The 24,444-nt window shown below is 35.7% G+C and overlaps 2 protein-coding genes across 8 annotated transcripts; one reads left to right on the top strand and one right to left on the bottom strand.

Moving 5' to 3' along the window:
• Positions 1-10,793: 10,793 nt before the first annotated feature.
• Positions 10,794-15,388, top strand: LOC111876527 (two-component response regulator ARR17). 2 transcript variants are annotated; one of them, XM_042898281.2, is made up of 5 exons: positions 10,794-11,174; positions 14,556-14,632; positions 14,761-14,841; positions 14,941-15,011; positions 15,097-15,388. In XM_042898281.2, the coding sequence occupies exons 1-5, from the start codon at positions 11,048-11,050 to the stop codon at positions 15,218-15,220; spliced, it is 480 nt and encodes a 159-aa protein (XP_042754215.1). In that variant the 5' UTR covers positions 10,794-11,047; the 3' UTR covers positions 15,221-15,388. The 2 variants fall into 2 exon arrangements, with proteins under 2 accessions (XP_042754215.1, XP_023728841.1); XM_023873073.3 differs by having other exon boundaries at positions 10,796-11,174; positions 14,764-14,841.
• On the bottom strand, positions 14,227-23,034 carry LOC111876526 (uncharacterized). 6 transcript variants are annotated; one of them, XM_042898280.2, is made up of 20 exons: positions 22,054-23,032; positions 21,226-21,297; positions 20,428-20,493; positions 20,313-20,335; positions 20,016-20,200; positions 19,315-19,428; positions 19,177-19,219; positions 18,860-18,945; positions 18,572-18,667; positions 18,389-18,446; positions 17,987-18,086; positions 17,639-17,837; positions 17,369-17,513; positions 17,248-17,285; positions 16,928-16,994; positions 16,763-16,840; positions 16,622-16,647; positions 15,845-16,535; positions 15,689-15,738; positions 14,227-15,619 (listed from the first exon to the last, which is right to left on the bottom strand). In XM_042898280.2, exons 6-20 carry the CDS (start codon positions 19,364-19,366, stop codon positions 15,549-15,551), a joined length of 1,800 nt encoding a protein of 599 aa, XP_042754214.1. In that variant the 5' UTR covers positions 19,367-19,428; positions 20,016-20,200; positions 20,313-20,335; positions 20,428-20,493; positions 21,226-21,297; positions 22,054-23,032; the 3' UTR covers positions 14,227-15,548. The 6 variants fall into 6 exon arrangements, with proteins under 6 accessions (XP_042754214.1, XP_042754212.1, XP_042754213.1 ...); XM_042898278.2 differs by having other exon boundaries at positions 20,016-20,335; positions 22,054-23,033; XM_042898279.2 differs by lacking the exon at positions 20,428-20,493.
• Positions 23,035-24,444: the final 1,410 nt, after the last annotated feature.

Below are 24,444 nucleotides of genomic sequence, written 5' to 3'. Positions count from 1 at the left end.
TGTGCTGACTAAAAGCCAAAGATACAAAAGACCGACTCGCACCGAGTCAAATAACACCAAGGCAGGTACTTAACTCACAAGAAAAGTACCTACGCATAACATAATATAAGCACAATATATCAACATCAAAATAAATACACGAAAGAATACATACCAGCCACGACATTGGGCGCTGCGCGGACCTCCTCCGCGGTCAACTGAAAGGCTCTCCCTCGTGCCTTCGGTGCCTCGGCCTTCACTGGCCGGCTCTCAGTAGCTCTGATAGCAGTAGGGGCAGATCCCTGAGATGCTCCCTGTGCTGATCCCCGCAGCTGTGGACACTCTGCCTTCCGGTGTCCGGTCTGGTTGCAGTGAAAACATACTGCAAACCCCTTGGCGCAATCCTTGGCCATATGCCCCTCCTTGCCACATTTGTAGCAAGACCCTGCTCTGCACACCCCATCGTGGCTCTTGCCGCACTTACCACAAGTGCGGCCCCTCTGACTCCCTGGTCTCGAATCAGCGGGCTTGGCCCGCTTGGCTACCGTCTAAGACTGCACCGGTCGCCGATCCCTCCCCTGAGACTCAGCCTCTTCCCTAGCCTGGTCTCCAGCTCTATCTCCCTCTTTCGGGCATTTGACTGAAGCTCGGAAAATGTCCGGTACGTCGAGTTCGCCACGAACTCTCGTATGTCCCTCCTCAAAATGCTCAGATATCGGCTCATACGTGCCTGCTCGGAGGACACGTGCTTTGGGCAGAACATCGCCCGCTCATGGAACATCCTCGTAATCACTGTAACAGACTCAGTACCCTGCTTGAGGGTCAGAAACTCCTGGGCCAAACGCTCCCTCTCCACCTGGGGAACGTACTCATCTCGGAACATAGCAATGAACCTCTCCCAGGTCACTGCAGCAAGCTCATCAGGCGTATAGTGTGCCGTCACAAACTTCCACCAATCCTTCGCTCCCAAGCGAAGCTGGTTCAGCGCGAACCGGACTCTCAAATGCTCTGGAGATGAGCAAGTAAAGAAACACCCCTCTATGTCTGAAATCCACCTCATCGCCGCAATCGGATCCTGGGTCCCGTCAAACTCCGGTGGTTTTGTGTTGCTTAACTCTCGGAACAGTAACGCATCACCACCGTACGGCCTAGTCGCAGCTATAGCTGCAGTGGCCGCAGCAAAAGCAGCCTCAGAAAGAGCAGCGTATCTCTCATCAAATGTCTCTATCAGTGTGGTCTTGATAGACCCGAACATCTCTGGTATCTCTGCCCTGATGGCCGCAGCCACCTCCTCGTGGATGATCCTACGGATCTCCTTGTCACTCGTACCGCTGCTCTCTGGTGTGTGGCGTGTCCCAACCATGGTCCCCCTCTCTCTGAAATACAACATAAAAACATATCAGGGACTTGCTCGAGTATACTCACACTCGAATACTCTACCCTACTTGTTTCTTGGTACTCTAAGGATTCTTACTTGGACTGTGCACTGACCCGGTGTCTTCAGTAGTACGGGCCCAATACTACCGTCCACACCACATCAGCATTCACCCCAAGTCCTCCTCCCAGAGTCCCAATCCCAAGCACTCTACGCTCTCTAATCATATGATACTCGCTAACAGAACTCTCCTAACTTCCTTGCTGCTATCTAAACACTCTGAAGCATCCCTAGCAGCAAGACTCCTAGACTAAGGCATCACATATCAGGCCACTCTAGTCCGAATAAGAATACATAGTCTATTCTAGCATGCATAATATAACTCATCATATAACATATCATATCATATCATATCTCATAACACTTATTGTAATGGTATTTTGGGAAATCACCGTTCGGGCGCTGGCTGTTCGTACACACGACTCTGCTCTGTTTTGTCTTGAAAGCTCTTTTTACTCTTTTGAAAACTATTTTATTATCGAAATTTCCTCAAATCCTCTGTTTGAGTTCAGATACGCCCGAAGGTGCACCCGAATCCCTCAAACCAAGGCTCTGATACCAACTTGTAACACCGTAAAAATTAAAACAATTTTTCGCATTTTCAAACACATTTATCAATAAAATGTCATTGTATCGTATCCTTGTCTCACAAAACATCCCCCAAGATCTAAATACATAAAATCTCATGTGTGTGGGTACGAATCATGTCAGCGCCTTCCCACGGTCATCACTGGTACCTAAAACACATAACACGTAACACTGTAAGCATAAAGCTTAGTGAGTTCCCCAAAATACCACTCTAACATATATTAGCCACTCGAGGCTATAACTCTGTTGACCCTCTGGTCAATGTGTCTCAGTGGGACCCTCCAGCCCCAACTCTTTGTGGGCCCTCTGGCCCTAACTCTATGGACCCAAAGGTCCTAACTCTATGGACCCATTGGTCCTGCTCTGTAAACTCTAAATCATGCATATCACGTATCACAATAAATCACAACACATAAATAACATGCAAATACACTAGCACACGACTCTAAATTACACTGTCACATGACTCTGTTACCACACTAGGTAAAGTATAGTGAGAAGACTCACCTCTGGTATCTCGGTAAATCTCTGTCTCGGTAAACGCTGGCCTAGCCTCCACCTAATCATATGAAATAAATACCCTATTTAATATAACTCTCAAAGGCTAGACTATGTCCTCTTATGACACTCTCAGAAGGGTAAAAGACCATTTTACCCCTCTTATAACTCAAAAGGCCCCTCAATAGACCATACCCTAAAAGTCAACCAAAAGTCAACTTTCCGGGTTACGCTGCGCGTACCAGATGTGTACGCTGAGCGTACCCGGCTGCCTCTCAGAATCGAGGAACGCCACCCAATACGCGGCGCGTATTGGGATTACGCCCGACGTACTTCCCAGCTTCAGCCCCTTAGCTCTTGAGGTCTTAAACAGTTAAGACCCACGTCCAATTTCTAGATCTGACCACATCTAAGCCTCTTAATCCATAAAGTTGATGACTTTAAGCCTTTACATGGCTGAACAAGTCACCAACTCCCATAATATTCCATCCTCTAACTCTAGAAGGCTTAATACTCAAGCATGACCTCAAACTAACAGCCAAGATGGAAACTTTATGGTTCTAAATCACTAATACCACTGAAAAGGGACAGATCTCGGACCATGGAGCGCCTTATACTCATAAAGTCTCCACCTTTGGGGTTTTTAACCCTAGAAATGGCACATGCAAAAACAACCAAAAGAAGAGGAAAGTTTTGAACTTTATACCTCTAAGTGTAGCCCCTTTCTCTGTAGATCTCAGATCCAAATTGGCACTTAAAGCTTTAGCTTCCAAGAGCTCCTTTCCTTCTTCTTCACTAAGCAACCAAAACACAATTAGCTCCAACAACACTCACACACACACTAAGGACGATGGGAGGCTCTCTTTTAGGGTTTCACTCACTAATATGGAGGCTGAGAAATGAGCCTTAACACCCTTTAAATAGTGCATAAGACGGATTAGGGTTTTTGCTCCTGGGCCGGGTACGCCCGGCGTAATTCTGGGTACGCCCAGCGTACCTTGGCGACTCCGCGTCCAAACTAAGTGCATGAGTACGCGCAACGTACCCCTCTGGTACGCCTAGCGTACTCACTTGCTAGTTTCCCTCAACTTAAGGACTAATCATGACCAATTGACAAAGAATAAGGGTGAAAGAAATGCACCTGAATCTCGGGGTGTTACATTTGGGCCGAGAATGGAGAGGGGAAAATGAAAGAATTGGGCCTTGTATGACCTATTAGGGCTAATATAAATTTGTTTTGGTCCAATAGGGCCCATTAAAGTTAATCTAGTTTATTTTGGGTTCATAAGGCCCAAAAATGTTAAGTTTCATGTATATGGGTCCAATTAGGGCCCATTTGAGATTTCTAGGTTCAAGATAGTTAAATTGGAAGCTCATTGGTCCATTAGGTCCAATAAGGAAGTCCTACTTCCAAGTGAACTCAAATTGGAATTTCAAAGGTTTCCAATTCTTTGTTGACCATTTGTAGGGCTAGAATGAAGTATTTGATGAAGTTTTGTTGTTATAGAATAAGCATCATACATGCTTTCTTGTTATTGATTCATAGTTGTTATAAATGTTGTAGTTACAAGGCACCAAAATTCCTAGTTGTGACACTACCTGTTTTAGATTACTTAGTATTTCAATTAGGCCTTTTAGACCAGTCAACAAAGTCAAGACTAAAGGAAAATATGGACCAAAGAGGAAAAGGAGACAAGCAAAGTATTCTCGATCAACATGATTCATGAGGCCGTGTGAGTTTTTACACTGTAGCTCACGCGGCCGTGTGGCTCTTTCAGAGGCATTTTAGAATTTTCAAGTTTTATGGCTATTTGAAGGTAGTTTGGTGGGAGTTTTTGGGGAATTCCGAGACACCCACGGTCTAAAACATCTACTCAATAAGAATTATCAAATTTTATTTATAAATATGGAAAATATATTCATATTTTAAAACATTTACATCCTAGTTTTAATTTATTGAACATAATAAAAATTTATGTGTTTATATAAAATGAAGAATACAACAATAGCATCCTACTTGTAAATCTTGTTCATGTGCTTCTGTCTTCTCTTCCAGTAACACAAGTGCTAATAGATGAACCTGAAAAACATAAATCTCTTCTACGTTAGACACCAGGTCTAGTGAGTTGTTCTCCTATCTTTTATTACTTTCTCTCTCGTAATTATGATTCGTCCTCATAGATACTCATCTGGCTCATCATATATTCTGCACATATCTTGATTTTGTTTTGACTTTGTCTCCTTTCTATTCTATCTCTTATATTCTATTTAATTTCATATGTATTTAGAATAATATACTTTGTTATATCTCATTTGTGTTAAGTCTCACTCACTCTATATATCCCTTCTCGATCTCTTGTGCTTCATAAATATGTATGTGTCGCATCTAGTATATCTTTTCTCAGGTCAAGCTTATATGCTTAGTATATCTTACTTCATGCTCAACCTCAAATACTTTATATATATATATATATATATATATATATATATATATATATATATATATATATATATATATATATATCATCTCATACTAAAACTCATATGCTCTATATAACTCACCTGTAACACTCATAAAAATTGCACCAATTTAAAACATTTTAATTCATTCAAAAGCCATTAAGTTAATACAACTTGTTTTCAAAAGAGTTTAAACATCAGAGTATCCCCAGAACCATCCGATAAAGGGCCGGCCTTGGTGCCGTAGACCATGTTGATATAGTGAGGATAACTCACATGAAATCTGCCGAACCGAACCACGAAAGCTGAATCCCGAAGCATTGCCTCCAACTCCAACACCTATAGCCATTAATGATCTATTGACATAAATATCCAAATTACCATAATACCTGTGAAGGTCAAAGTCAAAGTCCTTAGTCAAAGTCAACCTTTTGATTGACTCTACTTGCCGAGCCACCCCATGACTCATCGAGTTCAACATTCTCTGAGTCCTATCCTGCCCAACTCACTAAATCACCACTCAACTCACTGCTCTAAGTCTTAACCAGAAAAGGTTGGAGGTTCTGCGTCGTGACTCGCCGAGTCCTAGAACAGACTCGCCGAGTTGTTCTTCCAACTCGTCGAGTCCAAGCTTATTATCATATGACTCGCCAAGTCACACATGCGACTCGCCGAGTCACTACGTGACTCAATGCCTGAAACCCTGGCCCAACTCGCCGAGTCATCTCCCAGACTCGCCGAGTTCATACATGCATTCTCATATTCGAAAGATACAGAGCTACTCATTTGCTCCAAACAATAGATCTGGGTCCCTAGAGTGCTTTAGCAACATAAAGTTGCTACCTTTACGTGCTTCATGTCCCATAATTCCAAAAACCAAGCTAGAAAGGAACTTATCTCATGGGGAATGGCTTTTGCATAACAACTAAAAGGGCTTTCGGCATATTTGATCCAAATAGAACTCAGATCTGGAGTTTCAACTCTAGATCTAACTCATGTACCAAGATCTCATCAAAATATCTCCAAACAAACCCTAACACTCCATGAAAGATGGATCTAGGAAGGAGAAGGCCAAGGATAACGATTTATTACCTCCAAAACAGCCTCCCACGGAAAATAATTCGAATCTCCACAAATCTCCTTGATCCAAGCTTCTTGATCTTCAAAATCACTTCACGAATCACTTATCTAAGCTCCAATTTGCTTCCCAAGGACTCTCACACACGAATTTAGGGCTTCTGGATCTCAAAGGGCGCTAAAGGGGCTGAGGGGAGGACATTAAGTCCTTTAAATAGGGTGCAAAACCTAAGATTAGGGTTTTCCTCTTTCAACACTGACTCGTCGAGTCCAGCCACCGACTCGGCGAGTCAGGCCACTTAATTTTCACATAACACCCTTCAACTTCTTGCTTCTGAACTTGGGATGTTACATCACCTTATACTCAATCTCATATAATCTAAATATCTCATCTTTATTTAATCTTGTATGCTATGTTATATGTCATTTCTGATTCGTTGTTAAAAGTTTCATCACAAAAGAAAATGGTATTGTACTTTTTCACGTCATGACCCATCTGTGTCACATCATGAATATTGCAATCCTGTGACTTCCACAATTTTACCCACTTACTCTCATCTTATCCCACTCTCATAACATTAATTCCTTCCCATTAAGAGCTTATTTATACTCTAGGATTACACCAACCCTTTATCATTCTCATAAAACTCACAAAATGACCAAAATACTTTCTTTGGTCTAATTATTTATTTTAACATTTTTATCTATCTTTTAATACCTATACTTATATATAAACATTATATTTATTCATATAATCAAATATTCACTAATATCTTTGGTATTATACTTTTTTCCAGTCTTGTCCCCAAAAGAAGTACGCTCATATTTCAATATGTTCCCAAAGGAAACATACTCATATTTCAATATATATATATATATATATATATATATATATATATATATATATATATATATATATATATATATATATGATGTGACCTTGACCTTGACCTACTGCTCGCTCTCCGGTATTGTGTTAGAAGGTATCTGCAAGGCCACACGAAAGAACAGCCGTTAGCCGCTTCCCGGGAGGAGGCTTCCAGAAGAACGCTCCGACGGTCAAGTTAGATGGGGTTTTAGGTATTTCTTAAGGAAATTGCTCTTAGAAAGGATGGCTTACCTTTAGGGCTCCTGAGTGCGCCCTTTTATACCTAGCGATCCTGCTTGTCCGTACGGGACAAGATCGCTTTTTAGGGGACAGGGTCAGAGGCGCTGATTGGAGGGTTGTGAGCCTCTTTATGTCAGAGTACTGCCATTGGCTCCGGCGGTAATGCTCCGACTCTCTGCCTTGTCGCTTGACCGTATCCTTTGTCTTGACACTGGGAGCGCCTTTGGCGGGTGCGAGCCTTTTGCCGGGGCGCCCTGCTCTAAGGGGCGCTGGCGGGTGCTGAGCCCACTCCTCTTGACTCGACCGAAGCGCCAGGTATCTTGGGTAGGCGTGACTCTTCCATGCCGACTTAGGTACGTCATATATATATATATATACACACACACACACACTAATATCTTGATCTCAAACCGAAGAAAAGGTTCCCATATCTCATTATCAATCCCGAAGGAAAGATACTCATATCTCATCATCAATCCTAAAGGAAAATACACATATTACCAAAGGAATATCAATCTCATTTCCTGAAGGACGTATGCTCATCACATGCTCTACTACATGTCAATATGTATATCTCATACATATATTTCAATCATATACATACATGCTCAGATATATGATATCTATGTATATTCATACTCTATTTTTAACTCATCATTTGATGACATTCACTTAGTGCCTCAAAGATCACACATATACATGCATAAGTATAAACTTTATGCATATAAAAATCATAAGAAAAGTGAGATTAGTAACTCACTTTATCAGTTAGTGAACACTAATTGTCCCACTTTAGTGCCTTTCATCAATTTCTACATATTGATCCATCTTTTGCTCTTAGGCCTGTTCATATATTCACAAACATCATAATACTTGTTTTAAACTAGTAAGAGCTTACTTACTCTTAAGATCAAAATAATCACTCAATAGGTTGAAACTCCATCTTTCATTCCATATCTCAAAATTTCAATCAGTTAATGAATTAAGCTCTCTCTCTCTCTTTCTTTTTTTCTTTCTGTATGTGTGTTTATCTCTCTCTCTCTCTCTCTCCAATACTTAATTCATTATAATTTAACTCTAAAGTATCAATTTCCCAAAATCATCAATGAGGGTTTCAAACCCTAATTCTCATTGAACTGATTCCACTTATGGGGTTACATTAAAAGCTTGTTATTAACATCTAATCACTCTTATTGACATCACTAACAAGCTTTCATAACATAATCTTAATCAATTTGCTCAAATCATCAAATCATCATTAAACCCTAATTTGATCAAAAATGAAATCAATTACCTCATGTGATTTTGGTACTCAATTCAAGCCATTATCGCTTGAAATCGCCTTTTGGATCCTCCTCCATCGTCAAAATCGTTGGAGCTCAAGTGTAGGCGTATTTGGGTGTATTATGTCGTAAACAGGATGCTAATATCTTTTAATTAGTTCGTTCTCGCGTCCTGAGCACTTAATATCACGTCGTGAGTTCTAGAAATCAATAAAGTACGTTGCTATCTCCATTCCAGCTTTAGGCATTTTTATCCCATCTTGAAACACTCATATCTCCTTCATTTCTTATCCGATTTTGATGATATTATAACCATGCGAAGGTGGAAACATGCTCTACATGTTCTTTAAGTCATATATCACTAAATTGACTCATATCTTAACCTATTAAGTCAAGAAGTTAGGCTAAAAAGCATAAAAATACCAATTTTACCCTTTTTTTTTTTATCAAAAATGCATTTCTCATGCATTCCTTCTTAGTAATTTACTCTTTTAATCCTTTTATAGTAACATTAACTTATTTTGGACATATTCATGAAGTTACAACTTTATATTCTCATCGTTTTCTCATAAATGACCAAATTGACATTTTTGGTCAATTTTGACTAAAAGTTCAATCTTCTAAATTTTGGGTTGTTACACATTCTTAGATCAGCTTTTTGGGGACATTATCTAGAGTTTTTGAGCTTTGAAGGCACATGAAGAACACTTGAATATTAGGATTTTTCATCTTGTTTTCTTGGAGTAATGTGTGGTATTTTTATACTTTTTTCCTTTTGTATAAGCTTAGCCATGTTAGGATAAGTTCATCTTGGTTGACATGGATGTAATTGCTTGAATGATTTGGTTATTTTGAGGAACTCAATAAACTTTTTTTTTGAATATCTATGATTATATTTTCTATAAAAACTCCCTTCATATTTATATATCTTTAGTCATGAATATTGATATGTGAATGTTATTTTTATAGGTTTAGAGGGATATACATCGTAATATTAAGTTTATAAGAATATTAAAGTAATATTATGAATTTACAAGGATATAAATAAAATTTTCCCTAAATATAATGTAATGAGTTGGAGGAATTTAATATTTATATTATTTTCTACACTATAATTATAAGTATACTATAAAAAATAGGTAGTGTTAAGGGTTGGAGATGGTCTTATTCAACTCTTTCCAAATCCCACATGAACCAATCATTTAATTTTGTTTAAATTAAATAATTAATTATGATAATAAAATTAAAAAAAATAATACTTTTTTTAATATAATATATTGGACCATGAAAAATTGGCTAGCTTTTGCAATTAATTTTCAAAATAGGTTAGCAATAGAGCATCGCCGATGTAAGTTTTTTTAATAGGTTTTACTATTTGTTTAACAACTTAATATCCTCAAATACCATTGGAGATGATAGTTGTTTTTTTTATTGACCACTCAATAATATATTATTGAGCGGTTAATATACTATAAAGATGTAAAGATGTGTTCATTTAACCCTTTCTCTTTAATAATATTTAATTTTACCTCTATAATTTTTTTTGTTTAAATAATATTTATTTCTAATAGATGTTACAAATGTTTATATATTATAAACTATAATAGAGTTTAATACAAACCATATTTTAATAAATATGATATGTTTAAAAATAACTAATTAAATGAAATGGTTTTATGAAACATTTTATATAGATTGAGATCATTTAGGTAAAGATTGGTTAAAAAGACACTTAAAACTAATATAATTATGAATTTGCAATAATTTTAAATTATAAAATAACCTAACCATTGAAAATGCTTTTAATACGTTCCATCCTAGTATTCTAAATACCTAGGTTTCCTGATTCAAGTCTAGCAATGCACAGAAAAAAAAGTAAAATTTAAAAGTGTGTTGGTAGTTAAAAAACAAACGTAGATTTTTCAGTGTCTTCCTTTTCACAGTAGTTGTTACAAAGAGGATATGCAGCATCATTCTAATTTTTTATGTTTGGAGGTATACCGTATCTTTATTGTGGAGCCTATCCTACATGATCAACGATCAAATATGATAAATAAAATCCATAAGACGCAAACGTACACACTAAACTTTGCAAGATTTACGTATTAAAATACCTTATATGTGCCTATTATTTTACAAGCAAGCAAATATATTCATTTCCAGAATACGGAGACAGAAGACCTTTTCACAACGTACAATAATAGTTGAGGGGAAATAAGTATAGTAGGGGTATCGAATCAAAATGTATTTTGGTAACAAGACATCTGATGTGAGTTTGTGTGTGTCTACTCTGTTTGACTCTGTGCAGGTTTCTCTGCAAATCGTAATCGTATCCCAATCACCCAAAAAGATCTCCAAATATCTGTCCCCCGATTTCATCACCACCCCTCCCTCTTCTACACTCTCTCCTTTTATTATTTCTCTTCAATTCACACACACACACACAAACAAACACTCTCTTTTCTTTTCACCAAAACACACACATTGACTTTTCTTCCCTCTTTTGGCATTTATATTCTATCTCTCTGTCTACATATCTCCTTTATTCTCTTCCTGGGTTTTGCTAGTTTTACACTGAAACATAAAAAAAAACACACACAGTGAGTGTGTGATTTCTCCATGGATTCTTCATCAACAACAGTCGGAATGAAAGAAGAAGAAGAAAGGCCACATGTTTTGGTTGTGGATGATAGCTTGATTGATCGTAAAATCATGGAAAAGCTTTTTACCAACTCTGCATGTAAAGGTATTATATTGTATTTGCTGTCATTTTGTATATAATATTTTGAGTTTTTTCATTTAACCACTAGGTACATTGAATTAGATCTGAGTTTTTAGTACTCACATGGTTATTAGTATTATTATATTGAATTTGACCTACTACTCTACACCTTAACAATTTTATAAATTTTTATTTAAGAATTGGATCCGATCCAATCCAAGCCTTATACTTAATAACTTTTTTTTTTTTAAATAATGTATCCATGCAAGTTACTTGACTAATTGAAAATTATAAAATTTTGGCCCAAAATAAGTTGAGTTTATCCATATATATTTCATCCGCTCTATTGGGATACTTGGATTGTAAACAAATATTGTATAAAAACACTATTTAAGAGATTATATACATTTTGTTGATTATGTTTTATTTTTAGCTAAATATTTTGATTTTATTTGTTTTAAGTATTAGAAAATAGAAACATAAAAAAAATAATAATAAAACCAAAAAATCGACTCAATAGTAAATATAAAATGATTAAGTAGATTGTCTCATTTAAGTCTTAGAAAATAGAAACATAAAAAAAAAAAAAAAAAAAAAAAAAAAAAAAACACAACAACAACAACAACCAAAAAATCGACTCAATAGTAAATATAAAATGATTAAGTAATGAAAAACCATAGTATATTCTTTTAGAGGCAAATTAGAGAGATGCGATGTTAACAGTTTTGAAAAAAAAATACTAAATAACTACACGAATAATGTATTATGTAGCCATAAAGTAATGAAAAACCACCTAAACTTGAGGGAAAAAAAAAAGCCGCCCGTAGCAACGAAGTGCCCATTTCGGATTACTTTCCACAAAGAAAAAGCATAAAAATTTTTATTGGAATTATAATGTTATGAAATTAAACCGATGCTTGGTCATCTTTGTTACATTTTCAGTACATATAGACAGAAAAAGTAAGAGGGGGGGGGGGGGGGGGGGGGATTAAAATGTTAATAGTTATATTTTGTTTCGGTATATCGATAGATCCAGGCTGGAAAGGGTAGGAACTAGGAAAATACACAAATCTTATCCATTCAGAAGCTAAAAAGTGGGCCCCGCCCTCCTTGGGGGATGATAACTTCAAATTCTCTGTAAATAAAGCTCATTATTTAAGCATAAAATATTTAAAATGCACATTAATTGTTTTAAAAAGGTACTGTTTTGATTGTAGAGCCACACAGTTAGTATGAAAAGAATTGGGTAGATTTGTAATATACGAAAAGTGACAAAAGTGGAAGGAAAGACCTGGCTTTACCATAGATAGTACCATCTGGCATCAACCACCAAATTTCTTCCCATGTACCTTTCGTTAATAGGACAATGGCCGCTTTCAAATCATGTTTTACACCTTTGTTTAGGAAGAATATAGCATGTATTTTTTTATATTTTTTTTCATGAGAGTCTAACATGTCATTGGTTAGAATTTAAATAATACGCTATGTAGTTAAGGTCAATTTTTACAGTCGTATTTATTTTATTATTTGATAAGTTAATAGGTGTACGTTAATATTGTAACAGCAAGATTCAATTTGCTATGTCTTTTAAAAAAGTACAAGAGAAGATTCTTGAACTCTGACCTCCTAGCCTAGGGGTATCCAAAAGCTAAGCTTAGCCTCATCAATCATATCTGGACTCTGTTTGTGGGTCAAAGGCTCGATGCCTATCGCATCTATTATAACACATTTTTTATATATAGTTATTTGCTCGTTCCAAAAAAGCAAAACATATCTATTATACACATTTTTTCATTATTTTCAAAAGGTATAGCCACACGCCCACACCTGTATATGTATAGTTAGGCTGGACGGTGTGACAATTGCCACCGGTAACGTGACATAGCATGTATTGCTGCCGTTAATTGCCGTCCCTTCAGAGTTTTTGTTGCCGTCGGTAATTTTGAACGGTGTATATGTGCAGATGAGTTTTCATCTGTAATACTTGCTAGCCAATAACGAAGAGACGAATAAACACATTTAATTGATATTTTCATTTAACATTTTTCTTTTTATTGTTAGATAATAATAACATCACATTCTATTTATAGACAAATATTAGCAAGAATGATAAAAGTTTATATGACAGCCTATATGACACAACCAAAATACATACCCAAGATTTATGAACCATGTTTTCTATCTCAACCGTATTAGTTTTTTTTAATAATTAAAATTGGATTAAACACGTCATATATTCTTTTTTATCAATTTGTTTATTATAACATATATATTTTTTTTTTTAAAAAAAAAAATCATCTATATCCTTATAAACTTTCATAATTAAGTCTATGTCCTTATAAATTTTTAAATTACATATATATCCTTATAAAAGCTATAAATTCATATATATATATATATATATATATATATATATATCCAAATACTTAATTAAATGATAATTAATATATAAACTAAAAACAATATCTTTAAATTAAATTATAACCAAATTACTAAAATACATATTTGCAATTCTTCCCATAATCGATCTTATTCACAATATAGTTATCCACAACATGATTTTTTGTCATTTCATATTTTAAATAATCGATTAGTAAAATCCATTGATTGTATATTCCTAGCCGATTCTTAAACAGTATAATTCATCTCCTATAATCAATTTATGAGACCTACAATTATTTTCTTCTAAACAATTTTATTATTCCTTTGGTTCTTTAGTTATACTTACAAGTAAATGACAAAAAAAAATTAATTTCAATGTGTATGTCAATATTTTATAAGGATTCATAAAGTAAATAGGCTGAGAATAACAATGTGGAAGTTACAAGCTAATTATAAATTTAATAATAAAAAATCAATTTAAAGATAGTGTTTTTATTTTTTAATATATTATATATAATTAAATAAAATATTTGGATATATAGGATATACACATAATTATGAAAGTTTAAAAGGATATAACCAAGCCTAATAAAAGAAATTAACAGCCTTATATTTTCATATATTCTACCAAATACACCATTGATAAGAATATAAATTATAAGCACAATGTTTGCAGCCCTCCTTTACCAAGATAAGAAATAAAAGTAGCATATTACTATACACAAATAAATAAATATATGTTGCTATTTACATTTAGTCCATTAGAAATAAGTAGCATTTAAAAATAAATGAACTGTTTTTGGGGACACTGCGATCTTTTTTGTGAAAGTAGAATATGAGTCCATGACAATCACCGCATACCTGCCTAATATTCCGACTTTACATCTTTTAAGGTGGAACACTTACGAAAGGAAAAAAAAAAGTTATCTGCTATCCATCATCCATATTATTTGAAAACAAAATAATGTTGTAAATCAAGAAAGCCTTACAAGGAATTTACTAGTCATTTTGTCAATGTGGCAGTGACTACAGCAGAAAGTGGGCAGAAGGCGTTGGAGCTTTTAGGCCAAGGAGAAGACAAACACACTCATATGAACAAAGTAAGTTACTGTAGTACTACTTAATGGACACAATTCCTAAATTTACATTTCTCATAACATGCATTGTCGTAACACACCTACCAAATTAATGATTTTTTTTTTCTTTTTTGGTAAATGGATATTAAAAGCAGGGCCCTAAGATAAATTTAGTTGTTACGGATTACTGTATGCCAGGAATGACAGGGTACGATCTCCTTAGAAAGGTTAAGGTAATATAGCATTAACATTATGTAACATTTTTATATAAGTAGCTAGTGCCTAGTAGTACTTTTTTTTTTTGTAACATTAAACCTTAATTTTTGTAACAGGAATCATCTGATATAAAAGAGATCCCGGTGATTGTAGTCTCATCAGAGAATGTCCCCACTCGAATTGAGAAGTAACCACCATTGATCGATCTTTATTATGAAATAAAAATTTGGTTATGATGTATGGATGTGCTTGACATTTCTGTTTTGAATTAGGTGTTTGGAAGAAGGTGCTCAAGAGTTCATCCTTAAACCCCTCAAACAGTCTGATGTTAAGAAGTTAAGATGTCACATGCAGTTCAGGCGATCAATAAAGGGAAGGCTTTGCATTGGGGCCTAAAAAGAGCAACTAAACTTGTGTTGGAGAAGACATTATTTCTTCTCTAGGAGAAAAATATTTGTAGTTAATGTGTATCTATGGACACTCATGGTTGAAACTTTCTATCTATGCTAACATTGTGTTGGATTTAACTTGGTTTAAATTTGTCCTGATCCTGTCATTTCAAAAGCTACTAGCAACGTGTAATAGCAACATTTTGGACTAGCTTAGCTAAAGTTATGTTGTATTTTATGAATTTTATTAGCCTCAGTTGCATGCGAATTGAGAAGTATCATTAATGTTCATACCTACTTTGGACGCTTTCTTCAGTATCTATATATACTGATACTCACAGAAGTTGAACAACATATCTCCCAAGCATCATGACTTTGCAACTGTTTGGTCCAGAATCCTCTGTTTCTGTATTTAATAAAAGAGCAGATAATTAATTTACATTTAACAAAACAATGGCATAAAATGGATCTATACCTTTATGTTCATTTTGGGTCTGGAGAGAAGTTTGGGTAGCATCTGGGCATCTGGAAAGCCATATATAGCCATTTTAGGACACAATGATTTGTTATATTTGTTTGAAAAAAAAAAAGGAAAGAAATATAAAAAAGAAGCATAAGAATAATGACTAACTCTTTTAAACCATGACAATGGGGCATCTCAACAGAAGATGATCCCCCTTCTGAAGGTTCTGGAGATAGTACTGCATTTGGAGCTGGGGTGATTTCTATTTCTGGAGTTTTGACTTGTGATTCTTCAGATTCCAGGTTGTTTATTGGTGTGCCATTTTTTGAGGATGAGTAATTGCTGTCATGACTATTCTCTATATGCTGATGAAATGTGCTGGTGACAGCAGGTAGAGTTACAGATTCACTTTCTCGTGTGCTAGCACTCTTCTGAAGCTGTATAACAGAGTCATCTTTCTCTTCATTGAAAAGATCATCATGTCCATATTCTTCTTTTACAGGACTAACTTGTTGGGAGAATGCAACTTCATCTGAGAAAAAGTTGCCACCATGTTCATCAACACAAAATTTCAAGTTGAAATCTGAATCAAACAGCTCTTCGGCCCAATGTTTGTGGAAGGCCTTTGGGTTTGGGGTTTCAGATGCCTTGATAGAACCATCATAACTCTCAGTATTGCATCTTTCTTCAAACAACCAATCATCTCTTCGGTGGGTTGAAAAATCTGACATTATGTTAATATTACCCTTCATGCCAAATCCCCCGGAAAATGTATTACTTTTCATACTGAAAGGGCTTCTGGAATCAGTTGCATGCCTTCTGAAGTTAGATGATGGATTATTTGTTCCTTCACGCCATGCTAAATTTAAAAGCATGACTGTGTTATCGACAAGTTGTAGCAAAATCAGGTAACTGGTATAATATGCAATTGTTTCAAATCGTCACCTGGATGGGACAAGAATGAATCTTGGCTGTACACAAGTTGATCAAAATAATAAAGTGAATGTGAATATGATGGTTTTAATTTTTAAAAAAGATTATTCACATAAGATGAAAGATGAAAAGCATAGTGCAGAAGATGTTAACCTCAACAAGTGTAAATCGTGTCTTGCGAAGGAAGGCCAATCTGAAGAATGGGTCGTTTCACTAAACTGGGAGTTACACCTGTAGTTAAGTTGGGTAACTGGCATTATTGATATTTGTTAAACGTTTAAAAGTATATCATATATGAAGTTAGAAGAAAAAGTATACCGTGTCATGTCAGATGTCATGAAATCATAACGATGATTGATTTGGTGCTTATATGGAGAAGATAACCCTGATTAACAAGAGGAAGTAGAAATGAAGCAAGGGAAAAAGATATAATAATCTTTACAACTTTTAACAAAGGCCTAATGGAACAATGACATAACAACACCATTCCTATTCCCCATTCAAGGGGGGTGGTAAACCTTCACCCAAAGGTAGAGAGATTACTTCCATAGGTGACCTCTGGTATAAGTAGCATTTTGGTAGGTGCACAGAGATGAAATCGTATGTTAATTTGACATGCCCTTAGTAAATATCATTACCTGAAACATTGAAGCAGCCTGCTGAGTCCACTCTAGCTCTGCAAATATGACTCATTGGTGAAGAATTTTACTAGAATAAAGAAAAGCTTTGATAGATAAAAAGTATCAGTTGAAAATAGACCTCCTTTTTTGCATATGACCACCTTCAAAAGAGAAGTCTGACTTTTCACACTTCCTACTTCTCATATAATCCAAATCACATGACCAGTTTTTCCATGATACTGTATTATCTTCCAGAAATTTCTCATCCAAGAAGCTAGATTTTTCTGGAAAAAACAGGGAATTGAAGAATGGGTCATTACCAATACCCACACACAAAAAGATATTGAAACATGTTACCTTAAACATCCTAATGCTAAAAGTAGTAGAGGAAGAGTGAAGAGATATCTACCATGCCATTTAAACCTGTCATGCTCCACCCTGCTATCATAAAATTCATCATTGCTTAAAAAATCCTCAGCATCATGCAACAAGCATTCCTTATCAACCATTGTTTTCTGCTTCGGGTTACGATGTAGTTCTCCTAAATAAGGAGGGAGCTCTAAAGAACAGGCATCAGTTGGTAAGTCACCACCAACAGCCATATCATCCTGAATTGATAACAGGAATTACAAGTATTGATTAGTAAAATATGTGATATTAGAAGGGGGAAAAAAAAGATTACAAGTCAAGTCCAAGATGCTAAACAAGGAGACTGTAAATAAAAGGTGGGAATCAGCCACCATAAAGAATCTCTTACCAATTCATGGAACTGGTCCTCTAGACTGCAATTAAGATTCTTGGAAGAGTAAGATCCCTTGAAAATTTTGGAAGGTCCAGGGCATCCATAGGCGAATTTTCTGTGACAAATATGTGGAAAAAGTTAACACAAAAGAGCTCATGAGCTTCACTGGCAGCTGAAGAATAATGAGTCATCAAAATTGTCTACAGATTTGAGAAGAGGAATTAAAAAACCCTCATAGAAACCAGGTAACGTGTCAATTTATTGAAATTCTCCATTTATAAAATTTGGCATGTTAAACAGATGTGTCACATTTGACCATAAGCAAAACAATTATGAAATGTATGTTTAATTCTCAGTTGCTTCTCAATTTCAATACTGAAACTTATTAATAAGTAAGATTTTGAGTCCAATTGATACCTTGTAGGATGTTGTGGTGAATGAACTGGAGTTTCCATTTCCACTTTTCCTAAACCTGCTGGGAAAGAGCTTACTTCAGATGCATACATGAACATGAAAACAATTAAACAATGGCAAGCTCACAAAACCATTTGGCTCACTTAAGGAACCAAAGGTGAATCTCTCACATAATCCATTATGTACCTTCAACTGAGAATGCAACATGATTCTCATGTACTAAATTTCCTCTTGAACTGCTATTTTGTCCATCATCACCAAGCATATCAACGACAGACAACTCTGGAAGAAGAACAAGGAAATGCAGAGCCCAAAACTTATTAGATGAAAATAGGAGTTTCTATAAGGTAAAGGGTCTAAAACACAATAGCTGCAATAACCACTTAGTGTTAAAAGTTCATTTATGACACTGACTTTAAAGAGAAACAAAAGTTGGTAAAAAGAGAAACGATGTCTTCAGTATTTTCTACTTACTGCGGTCTGTAATCATCTTCATTTGATCTTTCTCATTGTTCCCTTTTGAAGCATCATGATTACTAGAAGAGAAATCAAATAAAAACCTGAAAAGCATCAAGACATTAGATATACACAAGACAAAACAGTAACCTTTAATGTACAATGGGCAGTAAACTATACACACTATGAAAGCATAATAGCATACTACAGACCATGTATTTGTTCCACCCCAAAAGAGACTGATGCATACAGCTTACTAAAATTATCAATAGTCTATGATAACTGAACATGGCTTTATCAGGGTTGAACAAATTGAAGTACAAGATCCCACTTACTCCTGTTGACATCCTGCCTCCTCCAGGTGATTGGACACATTTCCTGATACAACTCACACAATTGAGGATCAGGTAGAATAAAAGAGATGTCTACGAATAAGGAAGAGTGATAGTAGGGAATAGTTCAGAAATACGTACTTGTTTCTCTGATTTCAACATGTTCAGATGGACAGATGTTTTCATTTTCCATTTGAAGTGCAGTTTGAGAGTTTTGTGTTGTATGTTGACCATTCGAACTTCCTCTTCCTTGAGCTTACAAGGTCATAAACAGTATAAAGATTCATTTATCAATAAGACATACTTGAAGCAAAACTTTAATGCCCAAACTTAAAAGAGCTTCCTATAAATTTTGCTGTCATATATAGTGTCGTAATTATTGCCTTTTGTTTTCATGAAGAACAAATAATACAATTAGTAACCACTACCAACATCATAAGTCATATCATACATGTAAAACCAGTGTTCTGCTGTTCTAGAGGTGCTGAACACTTCTTCCCTTTGTTTTCACTTTGTGTTGTCTTGTTTTACTTTCCATATTTCACAAACTAATACAAAATATGCTGATTGCTTAGCGACATGATCATGTTATATTTTTATTACAAGACTTATCAAAATATGAATTAAAATTTTCATAAAGATTTTTAACCAATTTGCTTGAAGATGTATGATGCACCACTAGGCATCTAGATAAAGACATCACTTTTCACTAGGCTTTCACTTTTCACTAAGTTGCACATTTGGGTGGAAAATGACACAGAAACAGGATAACAGTTCAAAAGGCTACTGCAAACAATTAAGAGAGCACAAACTAGCAGAAAGCCACAACACAAAAATAGTACCTTCTGAGAATCTGGAAGTGAAATCCTGGCCATTCGTTGATAAGTTTAGCAGACTGAGAATATCCAGCGATCTATTATTTTCGGGACATTGTGTGCATGGAGCCTTTTTATCAGAATAGCTCTCTAGGCCATTGGAATTTTGCTGTTGCTGTTGCCTTTTTCTTTGTTCAAAATACTGTTTTTGCCTGGTAGGTTGAGGGTAGGAACCAGCTAGATATATTACTTGATAAAATCTTTTCCACAATATCTTTGAGGACATCCGGCTTGTTATAGAACCAAATGGAAGACATAACATACCTCTTTTGTGTTGACTTTCTTGACTGAAAATTTCCTCATTTAAGCACAACCAGGACATTTCAGGAAACAAGAAAAGATTTTCAGTGTAAACGATAGAAATGAAACATGAGCTTACCAGAAACAATCTTCATTATCAGAAGCATACTATGCCAATTTAAGTTATGCAACCATGTTATACACCCTATATTACAATCAAAATGTTGATGCAGTCTAAATGATTATCAGTATGTTGAAGGATCAAAGCTATTGCAACAGCAACTAATATCCAGCTCTGTATTTGCCATAAACTTATTGTTGGCTTTGATAAATACCACATATAGGCACACACTCACATACATATCCTTATTTTCATAGTCATAGTTTCGTATTAATCTATTCGGAGGCAATGGTTGTACTTTTGACATTTTTTACATAATCTTGATCAAACCAACAATATGTTCACAGACATAAGTCATTATGATTTTTTAACATCTTTGGATGCCTAAATCTCTACTATCTCCCAAATCAATGTATGGCTAGTAGTCACCTTGGATGTAATACCTTTGTCCAGCCACCAAAAGGAATAAGTTGCATATAAAAACTGTTTAAGCATGCCACAAGATAGGAACCTTAGATGTGTGGGCGTATCATAAATTAATGATGTTTCATTACCTAAAAGTCTAAAAACATGCTAGTGTGGGTGAAGTCTTGCAAGCAAGCTTACAATCAAAAAAATCGAGATGAAACTGAAGCTCATAATAACATGATAAGATGCTCTAAGAAACTCTGTGCACTATAAGAGGTCCAGAACAGTTGGACAAAAAATATCAAAGAGTTAAAATTGATCTGTAGTGAACCATGAGTTGCAAACCAGTTTACAAACTGAAGACATGTCAAAATTATAAGGGAAAGTGATGTGTTGGCTGATACTTACAGTTGTGACTTTCCGCCTTGATCCTCCCATCCATTGTAACATCGCCAAATGTGCAGACCCTAAATAACACAACTGAAACAGCACAAATGCAAGGTAAATAAAAGAATAAGACATAATAATCACATGCAAGAACGCCAAGGAATCAAGTTAAGCTTATTCATACATAAATAACTAGTCTAAGATGGTGAAATGTGTTGGTTTCTAGAGCTTCCAAAGTTTATTATCTTACTGCATCCCATGTAAGATAATACCAAATCCTTCTATAATTGGAAAAAATGGTCATCTGTCTTCGGAATTGGGATAAGATGAGTGTAACCAAAGCTTTTATTGCGAATTGAATAAGCCTAGCTGCCAATTGAATCCAAAATTGGACGATCACATCACTTTGTCACTCATCCTAAGAAGGAAAAGGTAAAATATCCGGAATTCTGGATTTCATGCACGAATAAAAATTATAAAAGTTCCTCTAGTTTACAGAGTCCACCAGCCATTGTTTTTGTAAGCATAACATCAAATTCAAGTGCATCAATAAGAAATAATTCATGCAACAACAATGTCAATTGATCTTATTGACACACGCAGTGTGTATAGAATGTGACTTTGTCCATATCAAATGCACAGAAAAATTTGTGAACGATTAGAACTTAAATAAAAATCACACCAAATAAACATATCCGATGTCAGAATGCTTACAAAATCACTAGCTCTGTTACAAAACTAGATGTTTTATCTCGATGATCGAGGATCCAATGAATACACAAATATCAACGTTCCTAAATTGATGAAACCACGAAAATAGAGATCGTCAATTGATAGTAAAGGAATTACCAAGAGAGAACTACAAATTGCTCGATCCTGTTAGGTTTGAACTTCGAGAGGCACAGAACGACGAGCGCGCTCATGGGACTTTTGGTACCAGATTTGAATCCTTTGGAATATAAAAAGCCGATGTCGCTTCGTCCGGTTTATTGTCAGTTATTTAGGGAGAGTGATCTAAAAAGTAATTAGTTTTCGGTTTATAATTTATGTATATATATTTGACAAGCAAAAATGGTCCCGTACTTTTTTTTTTTTTTTTTTCTAAAGTTTATTTTTTTGGTTTCATGTTTTTATTAAGTAGTTTTGTTGTGTTTCTGTCCTTAGAAAACTGAAAAGACTATTATAATTTTAGGATATTTATTTTTTATTTTTCTTTCTTTTTTCTTAAATATTTTATAATAATTAAATATAGAAAGGACCTCTCTTTCTCTCACACACACACATTGGAAGAAAAAGAAAATGAGTCTCCCTTTATTCTTTCTTCCATTTTTATTTCTTGTTTTTCTTTTCTTTAATTTCTCTTGAGGGTTTGGACCCTATTTATTGATCCTTAAGTTTCATTTCTCCACCTCATTTTGAGCCTCCATCCTTAGAAATGTCTTCTCTTGCAAACCCTAGCCCCATTCTTGCATTTTGAAGCTTGATTGTGTGTTTTGTGTGTTCCAAAGGAAGACGGAGGTGGTGGTGAAGTTTGGAAGCTAGAAGCAAGCTTGGATCTGAAAGTTTTGTATCATTATCCATCTCTAGAAGGTAAAAAGTTCCAACCTTAATGAATAAGTTGCTAGATTTAGCTTGCATGATGAAAATATACGCTTTTGTCCCAAATATGGCCTTTCTTGTGTATGACATGTTATGGAATGTTTGGGTTGTCCTTTTGGACATATTTCCATGTCTTGAGCCACAAAAATATGAGCTTGGCCCCTAAGATTCCTTCATGCAAGCCATTAAGAGCTTTAGTGGTTAAGACAAGTTAGGGTTTTGTTGTTGGGCTTGATCTAGGTATGTAAAACCATAAAGTTGGAAACTTTATGGTTTGGGATGCCATTTGGGGTTAAGACTGAAAGTTAGACGTAGTGTCTTAAGGAATTAAGCCCCCAAACGAAATTGTTAAGCCATTGTGAACGCTAGGCGTAGCTGTAGTATGTCGGGTGTACGCCTGAAGGGAGCCTGATTTGGATCTTGAGTACGCGGGGCGTACTCGCTCAGGGTTCACTTTTCCTGATTTTGACTTTGACCAAGTTTAACTTTAGGTCAAACTTGAGGGTTTTTTACTGATAATTTAGATTTTATTGGTTCTGATGCTAGTAGATCCACGGGAGCAAGTAGAGTAGCAGGGAGTGTATCGCGGTGTTCTCGGGTTTATTCATTTCAGGTGAGTTTCGACTCATTGTACCGTGGGTCGAATACACCAATGTCGACCCACTAGTTTTCGGTTATCTGTTAGTAGAGGGATGCCTTAGGGACTGTATTGTATCATCCCAAAATTTATAACCAAAAATTTATTTTTAATTAAGTAATTCATAAAGACAGTATTCTGAAAACATCAATAGTGTCATCCATATCATAATCAAACCCAATTGTCAAAAACCACAACATGTCATAGGAAAATAATATCATAGTACAATCCCCAAGAATCTCATAATGCGGAAAATCATAGTGTGATGCATTGCGATCATGCCGACTCCTTTCCTTTTGAAGAAGAAGTATCTGAAACCAAAACTGAAAACTGTAAAGCATAAAGCTTGGTGAGTTTCCCCATCATACCACATAGTCACATATTGTCAGGCATATCTGGGTGCCCGACCTACTGTGTCAGGTATATCTGGGTGCTTGACCAACCCTATCAGGCATATCTGGGTGCCCGACCTACCCTTCGGTGTATTTCAACCGGTTACGAGATCTATTTCACCCCTACCACTACCATATAATAACATAGCATACAAGCATATAAATCTTAACAGATAGTGTAACACCCATAAAAATCAAGCCAATTTAAAACTTTTTCAATCATCCAAAAGCCATTAGTTATTACAAAATGTTTTCAAAATAGTTTAATATCAGAGTATCCCAGAAACCATAAGCCTAAAACACGAGGATGTGTACAGTCACGCCTTCGCCTTACCGATTCACCTGAAACACCTGAAACAATAAACTGAAACCGTAAACACAAAGCTTAGTGAGATCCCCCAAAATACCCATACACACAACAATACACATATAATCAAAAACAGCATACTATGGGTCCAATCAACCCTCGGGTTGGAATACCCCAGGCCCTCAACCATCCGGTTGGAATGCCAACATACTATGGGTCTAATCATCCTTGGGATGGAATACCCCAGGCCCACAACCAACAGTCTAACAGGTTGGAATGCCCACATACTACGAGTCCAATCATAC

The sequence above is a fragment of the Lactuca sativa genome, chromosome 9, assembly GCF_002870075.4.
Source record: "Lactuca sativa cultivar Salinas chromosome 9, Lsat_Salinas_v11, whole genome shotgun sequence".
NCBI lineage: Eukaryota > Viridiplantae > Streptophyta > Magnoliopsida > Asterales > Asteraceae > Lactuca > Lactuca sativa.
Note: the sequence above shows the minus strand (reverse complement) of the source record. Positions and strands in the feature narration are given on the sequence as shown.

Coding starts and splice junctions, on each gene's coding strand:
- LOC111876527 (XM_042898281.2), top strand. CDS start 11,048: ATGGATTCTTCATCAACAACAGTCGGAATGAAAGAAGAAGAAGAAAGG. Junction 14,633..14,760: donor AACACACTCATATGAACAAA/GTAAGTTACTGT, acceptor GGATATTAAAAG/CAGGGCCCTAAGATAAATTT. Junction 15,012..15,096: donor GTCCCCACTCGAATTGAGAA/GTAACCACCATT, acceptor GTTTTGAATTAG/GTGTTTGGAAGAAGGTGCTC.
- LOC111876526 (XM_042898276.2), bottom strand. CDS start 20,370: ATGTCCTGGTTGTGCTTAAATGAGGAAATTTTCAGTCAAGAAAGTCAA. Junction 19,220..19,314: donor TGTTGAAATCAGAGAAACAA/GTACGTATTTCT, acceptor GAGTTGTATCAG/GAAATGTGTCCAATCACCTG. Junction 15,620..15,688: donor GACCCAAAATGAACATAAAG/GTATAGATCCAT, acceptor TATTAAATACAG/AAACAGAGGATTCTGGACCA.